The following is a 12310-nucleotide window of genomic DNA, read 5'->3' as shown; positions in this document are numbered from 1 at the left end:
ATAATGAAACCTTTAGTGATTGGCATGATCCTAAGATACGTTCCACGCACACAATGAAATCCAAACGACATTGGTTAAAGTCTAACGGTAGTAGTAACATAAAATCTATAACTTCGAGAACCAAATTGACACTAGCTTGTAACGCATATAAGTTCTTTCACTACACGTGTTCGTTTTTGTCTAATGTTTAAGAAAAACTCATCATTGTTAAGTATTTCCAAAGTAATTTTAAATTAATTAAAAAATCCCTATAAGTTTCAATCAAACCAATTTTAATAGATGATACAATTTAATTAAAAGTATTGTGCAAAAGTTAGAAACTAAAAAAAATCTTTTTAGACGTCCAACAGCCTAAACTACACAACTGTAGAAAATACTGTGCAAAAATCGGTTATAAAAACAAATCTTAGCTTGAAAGGCAAATTGAAGTTATCCCAACTTGGCGAACACAAAAAAATTATTATTGACGGTTTTCCTGCAGACAATCCACAGATGCCACTTGCTTGATCAGAAGACTTCTAAAGTATTACTTAACCAACCAGTAGCAAATCCGAACAAATCCAAGACTTACAGGGTATCTCCAGTCAATCAGAAAAGTTTCTCCTCAGGAACAAAGGAACCAGGAATCTCTTGGAATTTTAAAAGAATTCTTCTCCAAAAGTGTTCGGTCGGAACCAAAGTTGCAGATGTTCATCTGGATAGCTGGAAATTTCATCAGCACTGTTTTAACAGAAAGTATTACTGGTCCCAGAGATTCCCATCCAAAGTGACAAATCCTAAGCAGTATTCAAGTAGGGTCTCTTTAATTTGTATACGTTCTTATCACTAACAAAATCTTTAACTGCCAACGCTGATAGAGAATGAATTTTCACGTTGTGTGCTAAAGCCGTTAAAGTATTTCAATTAAAACTATTTCAAACACAATTTCATCATTGTCATATGAAAAAGGTACGGAGCTACATATATTTAAATAGCTAAAAAATACCTTTGCTTTCTATAAGTTGGATAGAGGATATTCACACGGAAACTCACAAGTCTACTTAGCTATTGTGTATTCTCTTTGACACTGTCATGCATTATGGACATTGCGTGTGCAGTGTACTACAGTCCCTACTCGCGTGTGCAGACAGTGGCTATCTGTTCTTGCTGACACAAGTATACTCGTACATGGAGCATCCTCACTCGTGACCTAGTTCTATTCACACAGGAACTCACAAGTCTACTTAGCTATCGTTTATTCTCTTTGATACTGTCATGCATTATGGACATTGCGTGTGCAGTGTGCTACGGCTCCTAATCGCGTGTGCAGACAGTGTCTATCTGTTCTTGCTGACACAGGTATACATGGAGCATCCTCACTGACCTAGTTCTATTCCAGGACCTGACATCAATATGTTCAACCACTAAGTACTTTGACACGAGTATAATAGGTGAATTTTATTTGTTTGTGGTTCACTCGCCACTGATGGTTTATCTTACTTATCCATTACTTATTTTCTTATCTTAAAATGAATGAAGCAGAAGTAAGTGAGATAGTAAAAATTTATGATTATACTAAGGTCACAAGATGTTAATCGAGACAAAACGAGAGGGATTGTCTAATACGTGTTGGAGAAAAACAAAAGAATTTCTAACACTAATGGTCATTAGCTCATTTTCTTGCAGTAAAATATTGCTGTCTTCACATACTTCTTGGATACAGAGCTGTCAGTAGTAACTGAGTGGACAAAAATATGTGGGTTGTCTGTAGCCTCTGCAATGTAATTAAAAGGTGTGTATAAATCTCTGATCTGTTCGTAATATGATGTTTAAATTTATCTGAGATTGTCTGTAACACTATTTACTATAGGCTCCATGCTGTCTTTAATAAACTCACAATTTGCAAATCACTCTCAAATAATTTTTAAATCCATTGCAGGATCCTTATACTTTTAAATAAAAATGAATTTAAAAGATAATACAGATTAATTTAAAATAATTTATGTGGAATTAGTTAAAAAGTACGTAAACTAGACAAGTGTAGAATATATTGTGCAACAACCGGACGTAACAACCCAATCTTAGCCTGATTGACAGTAAAGTTGTCCCAAATGTACAGTATGTGTACCAACATTCCACATTTGTGCAGACTGTAATGGTTGATTACTCTTACATCTCCCTCTGATATGTCGCTGATAATAAACTAGACAACTGTAGAATATATTGTGCAACAACCGGACGTAACAACCCAATCTTAGCCTGATTGACAGTAAAGTTGTCCCAAAAGTACAGTATGTGTACCAACATTCCACATTTGTGCAGACTGTAATGGTTGATTACTCTTACATCTCCCTCTGATATGTCGCTGATAATAAACTAGACAACTGTAGAATATATTGTGCAACAACCGGACGTAACAACCCAATCTTAGCCTGATTGACAGTAAAGTTGTCCCAAATGTACAGTATGTGTACCAACATTCCACATTTGTGCAGACTGTAATGGTTGATTACTCTTACATCTCCCTCTGATATGTCGCTGATAATAAACTAGACAACTGTAGAATATATTGTGCAACAACCGGACGTAACAACCCAATCTTAGCCTGATTGACAGTAAAGTTGTCCCAAATGTACAGTATGTGTACCAACATTCCACATTTGTACAGACTGTAATGGTTGATTACTCTTACAACTCCCTCTGATATGTCGCTGATAATATATGCAAACATATGAGAACTCTAAGTAATACTAGTATGAAATTATGTGTTTGAAATCATATATGATGTTTTATAATGTATGCAAAACATCATGGTCTGTCAGCAAAACTATCTTTAAACCCTTTTCGTTGTATCCAATAATTTTCTAGCCGGTAACACTCTGTAGGTAAACTCTATGTTGTTAATAATGCTTGCAAGAATCTGTCTATTGCATGTATAGCACTGAGTCCAAAACCAGTGGATAACTGTGTGCAAAACCAAGTGGGTTATATTTTGTACAACAAACTCTAATATTAGCAGTGTCTCTGCTGAGAACCACCTACGACACATCTGAGATTTTGCAGAGAATTCATTGTCTAAATATGACTATTGGTCTACTTTTCCCTTACGTCCATTACCATATGTTTTAACTTATATAAATTATTGATTGTTGTACATACAACTCTAAACCCTTCATGTCAATTTCTCATCTTGTATTAGACTTCACACTCAAAATTGACTTCATAGCTATCAACTCACAGTCCATTTGGTAGGCCTTAAATAATCACACTGTGTTCCAACCTTGCAGACAGAGCCCCTTACATGAATCGTGGGTTAAGGTAATGCAAGAACGATTGAAGCCTCGAACGATGCAAGTTTCATGTAAATAAATCATCCCAAACATTTCTGCGATAATTTAGGTAAAGCCGTTAAAGTAGCAACATTTATAGGAAGTAGGGCTTGCCCAAAGCTATTTTCGAAGTTAAACAACCTTCGTGCTCAAACTTTATGCGGATGAATTATGTACTCGCTCTAACAGCGGCCAACTTCACTAACTCGATGATGAACTTGCAGCTTCGTGCTGTAACTTAAATTGCTTGGACAATGAAACATAATGTTTGGTTTCTTTTCCATAGCTAATTATTCCTTTCTGTTGATAAATCCTCACTTTCCTTCTATCACTAAAGACGTGGTTTTCAAGTATAGTCTAATTCTACATCCACTAAAAATCATTTTGGTGGTTCAGTTATGTTTTGAATGTTACCAAAACTTGATAAAATTTTATTTAGATATCATTTTTTTGACTTTACATTTTATTCCAGTAAATATTTTATGTTATTAATGAGGCCGAGTAAGCAGACTACAAAAAATACTATGAGTGGTAAAAGATGAAATATTACGAGCCCGTAAAACATATCAATTTTTCCTTTTGGTTGATTCAAAGAACATAACACATTTATGTACAACTACCTGGTACCCGCGGTTCACACGCAATTTTTAAAATCAAATTCTTTACACTACTTAAAAAAAGTGCTTATGATGTATTATGATGGAGTCTTATGATAGTTTTCAAACGAAAGTTGGTATACATCAGGTACATATTATTTTAGTTGTCATACGAGAATGAGAGTAGTTAAGAAGATCAGAGTTTAATCTGACTGCTATATCATGTTTTGCAAGCGTAGGAACATTTCTTGTTCGAATTAATTACATACCCGTCACCATAGTTGAGTCTGCCTTGTTTCTCCTATCAAAATACAAATACGCAGGTCTCGGAAACCTAGTTCGGTCAAAAAACTTGTACTTCTAACCCTTGTCATGTGTTTCCGATCTAAGATATTTTTAGTGCCATAGGAGAGTTTGCTTTATTGTCTCGACGAAGAAAATGTATATACGTACTTAGGACTGAGAAGCTTACTTCGGTTATAAGGTGTCTACTTCCGGCTGTTTAAATTCAGTTAGGTGCTTCAGTTATTTTGGTCTGTGCCTTATACCCCCGATCAAAAGACTATATAGGTATGTAGTTCTGTGAAGTCTACTTCGGGTATTAAACATCTACTTCAGGCTCTTTTAATCTACTTTCGGACTAGTATTTCCAGTTTCATAGTCCAGAGCCTTTTTATACTGATGAAGATAATAGACATACGTACTAGAAGCCTATTGCAATGTAGAGGGTAATTCTGCCTACTCCTGTCTATAACCGGTGTAAGGGGAAATCCTTATTAAGTTAATGCATCATTTCAAAGTTATCTTTTATAAGGATCTACGTAATAGAAGGCTTATTATTTCTCGGACTTTATTCTGGGACGAATAAATCGTTGAGGCATTTCACCGTTTTCCCCTAAGCCACTGTTTGAATGCCATATAACAATGTCAAGAAAGCCTACCAGTTTGTAGTAACTTGTGTTAAAACAGTCACAGCTTTGTTCATTGAGGTTGGATTTATAAATAGTATTTGAATGGTATTCAACAGTGCATTAGATGTGTTTAATTAATTCGTCACTGGCGCAATATGGAGTAAAAGTTAGATATTAACTTTGTCTTTACTATCAGCATTACACTACTGATGAATATACACTAAATATTTTATAAAATTTAAACGTGCACAGATGTTTCAGCCACTTTGTCCAACTTCAGTTAAACGTGTCAACAGCTGTAGTGTCAGTTAAATTTTAATTATCGATCATAAATATTACCATTTTTTACTAATTCCAAAATATTGAAGGTAACTTTTTCAATCTTTCTTTTTACATATACCTTCCTCAGATTTCAAAGAATGTTTTACAAAAATAATTAACCGAATTACTCTGGCCGTTGTTCTCATGTTTAGTGCTTAGCAACACATTTTGTTATTCATTCTTATGTATAAGATTCTTCCGTCTAGTAGAGAATGGTGTAGAGGTTCAACCTCAATGGTAAAAAATTACTCGAACAAACGCAATCCTAAAATATCAATCAATACCTTTGGGAAGCACAAAAGTGGTAGAATAATTATTTTTCCGGACATATTTGCAATTGTTCAGTGATACAAATAATCAGTAACATTACGTCTCGAGATCTGCAATCTGAATTCTTCTTCGGATGAATAACTAACCTAAAACAATTACAGTCTAGATACATAAAATAAACAATATTAGCAGTATTAAAGTTAATCATACCAACATTATTATCACCCGTCAGCCTCGTCCATAGAGTTTATTTATTTATTTCTAACGGAAAAACACCATTATATATATTTATGTAACAAACAACATATGTTATGTTTAGAAATATGCATTGATGGCTAAAGTTCTTGGATAAGTTAAAATAATAAATAATAATATGTACAGTTACTATGCTAAAAACAATTAATATATAAACAATACAATAATTAAGAGTGAAACATATCTATAAGTAAATAAAAATCAAAAAACAGCTATAAATAAATAACAAGAGTAAAAAGATTTAATAGGGTTAGTTCATTTTAAAGTGATATATAGAATACGTAATGACAGGGACAAATTTAAGTATTTGTTAAGTATCAAAAATGATTTTAAATTAAAACGTTTTCACCCCTTAGTTGCAAATTTTGCGTTTCTGTTGTTTTTAAATTATAGAGAGAAGGGAAATTAATTTATTTTAATTAAATTGTGATAAATCAACATAAAAGCGAGAAAATTTATGCTACGTGACCAGAAAAACTCCTCGCAGCTGTACTCTTTGCCAATAGCTTAGTGACTCTCAAAGACCAGCCTCTGTAGAATGAAACTATATTGGACAACACGGACATGAATGTCCTTTTTATTCTTTTGAGATAAGAAGCTAAGAAACCGCTCTTAGTCCAAAAAGGACCTTTACGCTGCTTCCGGAGTGACAGAATATACTGGATGGGTAAGTTTGTGGGTAAGAGCCGCCTCCTGGCGAGATTCATGAGAAATAATTTTTTGGCATGTCTCAAGTCTCATAATCTCAGTCATGCCTCCTCGGATGAAGGCAAGGCCAGCTCTTTACAGCTTATCCAGTCAATGCGGCAGGGGTGGCATGGCCTTATATCTAGGCTAGCCACTACCTTTAACACTTTAGCAACTAGAAGCCCACCACCCCAACAGTCATACCCCCCCCCTCGGTAGACTAGACCTCTCGACCTACCCTTGCAGCACACAATCTTGACATTTGCGATTATCGGCATGCCGCTCCTGGACATTTATAGGGCTGTCCTGATTTAAGTGACACATCGGTGTTGCCTGTACCCAGTGTATGTTCAACTGGAAGATATAATTCAGCCAAAAGTGAACCCTTCTGGATTCCACGAAATTTCCTTAAAATGTTCCTTGTTTCAACAGAATACAGCCTTGATTCAACTGATCCTAAGTAATGCATCAATACAAAATCGACTATATTAAGTCAGCTAAAAGGTCGAGAAGCAGAGTTTTTAGACTTAAATAGGTGAGTTTTTTTTTAGATTAAAAAATGAATCTAAGAATACCTAATTAGAACAACCTCACAACTAAAGTCACGGGAATATCTCGTGGGGTTGAGCTATAAATAAATACTATATTTTCACGCACATAAGAAAAACCAGATAATTACAATATCGAAAGGGAATTTATAGCAGTATTTGAACGAACAGTGCACAACACCTTAAATGTTAAAGTAAGGATACCATTAGCCGTAATTTAGCTTCAAAAAACTTTAAACTGTAAATCCATAACTTGCTCAAAATATGTATTCACTTACTGAGAGATCTATGGCATGATAATAGTTATGAGTGCAATATATTCTGTTTTATCAAAGCGAGAGAGTTATTATAATTATAAAAAAAAACTATAGAAGCGACACACGAAATAATGGTTGTTCAATATTTATCTTCAACTGAGTGTGATTTTATTTTAGGAAGAGCTCTTGCTCCGAGATTTAAGGGGTGTAAAGGTTTGAGTGTATTGCCCTCACTGCAGGAAGGGTTTTGGTGACCGGCCAGCAATCTCTTGTCGAACAAATACATTGCGTCCAAGCACCACGGTTCCAGTTTATCTGGCACTCAGTGCTAGAAATGTTTGCACGGGTGGAACGAGACGGAAGTGTCTGTAACATTTCTTAACATACGTATGACAGTCAGAACTCTCCAACCTACACTTTATTTGTTTATGATGTCGTTATTCAGTGTGATCTACAGTTACGAACTGAAGATCGATTGACAGCATCAAACACTTGTATACTGACCGGAAATCCTTATTTTAATTGTGTAAACAACCAAGTAGATACTGGCCTGATCTAACTTTAACTAGATACGTTCTGTGATAAAAGTCATACTTAGGGAATAGTTACATCAACAACCATTAACTAATGCGTATTCTATAGAGTTCAGTATTTTGCAACTATTATCATCTTTGGGTCTAGACAAACCAAGAATGGTTTTCCCAATCATGAACGTTTTCAAGTTTTCTAAACTAATCTTTCACTAAAAATGCTTCCAAAACTATCTTGTAAACATATTCACCATGGAGTTGTGACTTCCCTTTCTCCAAACATTTTCAGTTTTGGTTCAAAACTTTTAATATCAAACCGTGAGCACATAACACATATTTAGCATAGAGCCTACTGTTAACACATAAACCATAACATATGCAGTCCTAATTACATATATCCGTCCAATAACAAGAGTCGATTATGGTCACTGGTGTTATCTAGGGTTCACATCTAGTAGGTTTATAACTAACTACCAGCAGATATATTGGGAATAGTAAAAGCAGATGTTGTTATAACATCTAGGTCACTCACTTGATGTTTCAGCTGCCATCGATTTCAACGTTCAAATACATGTACATACATTTTATTCTCGTTCGTTACCGAAAGCTACGTATAATTGTCAACTACAGACAGACTTAACTAGACCTGTGACATACTTCACGTAACAAGGTTGACCTTCCCCTCACCTACAACCTACTATCGAATGGACTCAGTCACTTCAAATACACCCAATTTATAGTCGTTTATTATGTCTAGAATTTCCACTTTTTGCAATGAAAATGTTAACTCCCCAATATTTCAAAATTCTATTGAACTTAGTGCTCTAGTGCTAGGGCTTAGACTTGTAACCAGGCACTCGTCTTTATACTTATATTCCTGACACTAAATTCATTTATGTGCATTTATATTTGTTGGTGCCAAAAAATTCATCTGTAACAATTTCTTCTGGCAAAAATAGTTAAGAATTTTCCAACGCGCGAGAACACTTCGTATATTTTTTTACTTATTTATTTATATTCCCTACCCATGAAATAAGTAAAAACAATTGATCCATGGGTTTTTTCTAAGGGGTCTCTACTGGATTAAATAACTTACAAGAAGAAATTGTTTGTATTATTGATTTAATCGTTTCAAAAGAAAAGTAGCAAATCATAAAATATGATTCCTCAATTAAATTATGTATTCTTTATTGGGGGTTAGCATATTGCAACTAATATTGTTTACAAAAAGTAATTTGAAGGAATTTTTTTTATTTTCATACTTGTAAGCTTAAAAAATTATACAACTAATGATAATTAATACTACTACAGTTACAATACAATATATTAGTGAAAGTTCTACTTCATTCGCCCAGAATCTAGCTTGCTTGTCTGATTTATTTATACTGATTTGTTGGAATAATTTGTCTTATTTTATTAAAAATCTCTTTATTCCCAGTAACATTCGTTGTATACTAGGGATTTTTGTAACCATGCCGACGTATTGTCAAATGTTAGTAGTTGAAACAGTTCAAAATTTTATTTTCATTTACAAGAAACTCTCAATTTTTCAGAAACACCACAATGAGAGTACCTCACACTGTTCCTGACAATACTCTCAAGGCGTATGAGCCCTCCGAGCCGACCCTGACCCTAGTAGGGGAACGCAATCGACGACTGAGGGCGGAGAATTGGACATGGGACGAGACCATCCCCCCTTCCCTGGTCGAGGAGTGCATCCGTTTCTTCGTCTCACAGTTCGACGACCACAAAAGAGTTCTTCCTTTTCTGGAGGATGACAACATGATTCTTCTTTTGGAAACCCTCCCTACGACTCTGCCATTGGAGATAGTCATATATCTAATACCGGACGGGATCTACTGGAAACGTCGCTGCAACGATACTTGGTCTACCATGAACGATGTGACAAATTACGGTAACTCTTGGAAAAGAATGTTTGCAGAGAGATATGTTGAAGACTTTATAGAATCAGAGGAGCCTGGGTACACGGATTGGGTCGAGGTGGGGAACACCTTGAAACTGTGCTGTCCTTTCATAAAGAAACTAGAGATCTCCCAATTACAACCTCCGAGAGTAATGGAGGCTCCTGCCGACCCACCGGATCTCTGTAAATCTGAAGACTTCATTCCAGAACATCTCGATCTCAGTCCTATTCTAACGATACTGGAGAATTTGGAAGAGCTGAACTTGCAGTTCGGAGTCAAAGATATTGGAATGAAATTCACTTTTAAGTGCTTCAGCGTTCACAATAAGGATATAGAAAGATTGGCCAAGGGGTTATCACTTTCAAAAAGATTGAAAATATTACGTATTTCGTGCAGCGATATCGACGACAGTAAGTTGAATACTATTTTGAAAGGTTTAGAACATTGTGATGTTTTTGAAGAGCTTGAAATTGCTCATTGTAAGATAACCGACGAGGGTGCCAAAGCTCTAGGGTATTTTGTCACCATGAAAATGTCTCTGAAACATTTGAAACTGCAGAATAATTTGATCGCCGCTGAAGGAGCTCAAGGCTTGGCTTACGCTTTGACAGCTATTGAAAAAGCGGAGTTAGAAACACTTGACTTAAAGTTTAACTTGATTGGTGAGGAGGGTGGAAAATATATATCCACCTCTCTGGCAAAGAGTAGGTATCCACAACACCTTATCTTGGCCGGATGTGGACTGGGAGAGGAAGCTGGGAGAGATCTTGTGAATATGTTGAAAGTAAATACCACTTTGGCCACCATGGACCTGACCAACAATGCACTCGGAGTTGAGGTGGGCGAATCGATGGCTAAATGTTTGGAGAATAATTTCACCATTTTACAGCTAGACGTACGAAACTGCGGTTTTGAGGAGGAAAGCGAAAAGTTAATTCACCTCATGACCTTCAGAAACAGGGAGAAGGTCCGGAAGCGTCTGGACTCAATGAGAAGTACGGTCACTGAAGAAGGAAGGCGGCCAACGACTTTTATTTTGGATGACATTTAAAAATTGATTAATTTATAATGATTATATAGTTCACTGAGATAGTCTGTCACAACTTCACAATTTACATCTATATCTAACAAGCTATATATCTAACCAGCTGAACCATATTTTGGTATCGTTGATCAAACTATTTATATCCATGTGTGAAAACGTATTTTATTTAAGAAGTGCCTGTACTTTAACACAAGGACAAATTTGTAAATTATAGCCTTGATAATGTAATACAGCTATTCAAATCATCTCGTGATTTTTTCGATGACAATTTTTTTTACCTACTATATTTTATAAAAATTTTAAATTACAATGTTTAAAAAGAATGTCAGGTTTTATGGCATTTGTAACATTTCTGTTCAAAAATAAATAAAGGAGACACTACTGTTGGTATTTTCCAAGTACTTACACCAACTTATACCTAATATCTGACAACGTTGTTAAATACTGCAGGCTATATTTGTTCCACATCACTATTTATAGTGTATTATAGAAACTACACCAGCTATACTATAATATTTTGATAAAATTAGGGCCCTAATAACTAACTGTTAACTCATTTATACTGTTGTTGTGTTTGTTAAATCCTTATTGTTAATGTCTATTGAATATCGTATTTAACCGCAGATTTGTTAACTTTTGACAGTGCTTTTCAGGTACTTAAATTACCTGTTGTGATTTTGTTATCGTTATCAATCAACTTGTTATTGCATAAAATTTTTAAATCATATTTGTAATTTTGTAAATTTTAAAAGTGTTAGCGTTTCAGTAAGATTCTATAATAGTTCTGTATTATTAAGTTTACCATGCTTGTTCATCGGAAACTAAATAAATTAATTTTGTTGAATTGTTGTAACGTAATATTTTACCTAAAACCTTTCATTTTTTATTTATTCAGAGTGCAAATCAAATAATAAATACAATCTTACATTATAAAATTAGGTTAAATATTTTAGTGCTTAAGTCTCAATAAATACTTACAAATGTTTGAGTAAATATCAACATTTTTAACTTATGTATTCACTTTTCGTTTAAATACTTAACCCCAGTGGTGATTTAGATTTAATTTTAATTTTTTTAACTATTAAAGCAAGAACATCTAACAAGAATTTATAATTATCAATGTTCTAATTTGAGAGCAACAAATTGTATCTCAAAAGAATTAAGATTCCATTTTATCGGGTTTCATCAGCTACCAAAATAATAAAAAATATATTTAAAATAAAGGTAACAAATATAAAGCAAATTTATTCACATAAATGTGGCCGGTTGTAATGCCAAAACACGTGAACGCACTCTTGTGTGAGTTGGTGTGTCCATACTTCACCGCTTGGGGTTGGTTGTAGTCAAGAGGGTAAGTGCTAATAAGAGCATTCCGTAAGGAAGTTTTCTAACAAAAATTAAAATAAACAAAACAGAGTCCCATGATTAGCAATACTGTAATAACATAAAATTACAAACTTAAGGTATTATAAACAATTATAAATGTAGACTTATACAGAGTGTCCCGTAACTCTCTGGACAAAGGTATTGCTCAGGTCAAGACACATTTATTTCACTATATGAACATGTGTCTCCGGAGCTTAGTTTCTCATCTGTCCGTCTGTATGTGTTATTAGTAAAATTATTAAACAATTTATAACTTAAAAACTAATAAACA

At 34.5% G+C, this 12310-nt stretch overlaps 2 protein-coding genes across 2 annotated transcripts in view; both read left to right on the top strand.

Annotated features, from left to right (window-relative positions):
* The window catches only part of LOC124374269 (Kv channel-interacting protein 1), a 226127-nt gene that overhangs the window by 176038 nt on the left and 37779 nt on the right, over positions 1-12310 (top strand). The gene's annotated exons all lie outside the window — the stretch shown is intronic.
* LOC124374259 (dynein regulatory complex subunit 5-like) lies at positions 9189-11394 on the top strand. The gene has a single exon (XM_046832509.1). It carries the CDS (start codon positions 9247-9249, stop codon positions 10657-10659), a length of 1413 nt encoding a protein of 470 aa, XP_046688465.1. The 5' UTR covers positions 9189-9246; the 3' UTR covers positions 10660-11394.

The sequence above is a fragment of the Homalodisca vitripennis genome, chromosome 1, assembly GCF_021130785.1.
Source record: "Homalodisca vitripennis isolate AUS2020 chromosome 1, UT_GWSS_2.1, whole genome shotgun sequence".
NCBI classification, from domain to species: domain Eukaryota; kingdom Metazoa; phylum Arthropoda; class Insecta; order Hemiptera; family Cicadellidae; genus Homalodisca; species Homalodisca vitripennis.
This window is presented reverse-complemented; position numbering and strand designations above follow the sequence as displayed.

Bases quoted from the DNA above. Each gene is read 5' to 3' on its own strand.
- LOC124374259 (XM_046832509.1), top strand. From the start codon at position 9,247: ATGAGAGTACCTCACACTGTTCCTGACAATACTCTCAAGGCGTATGAG.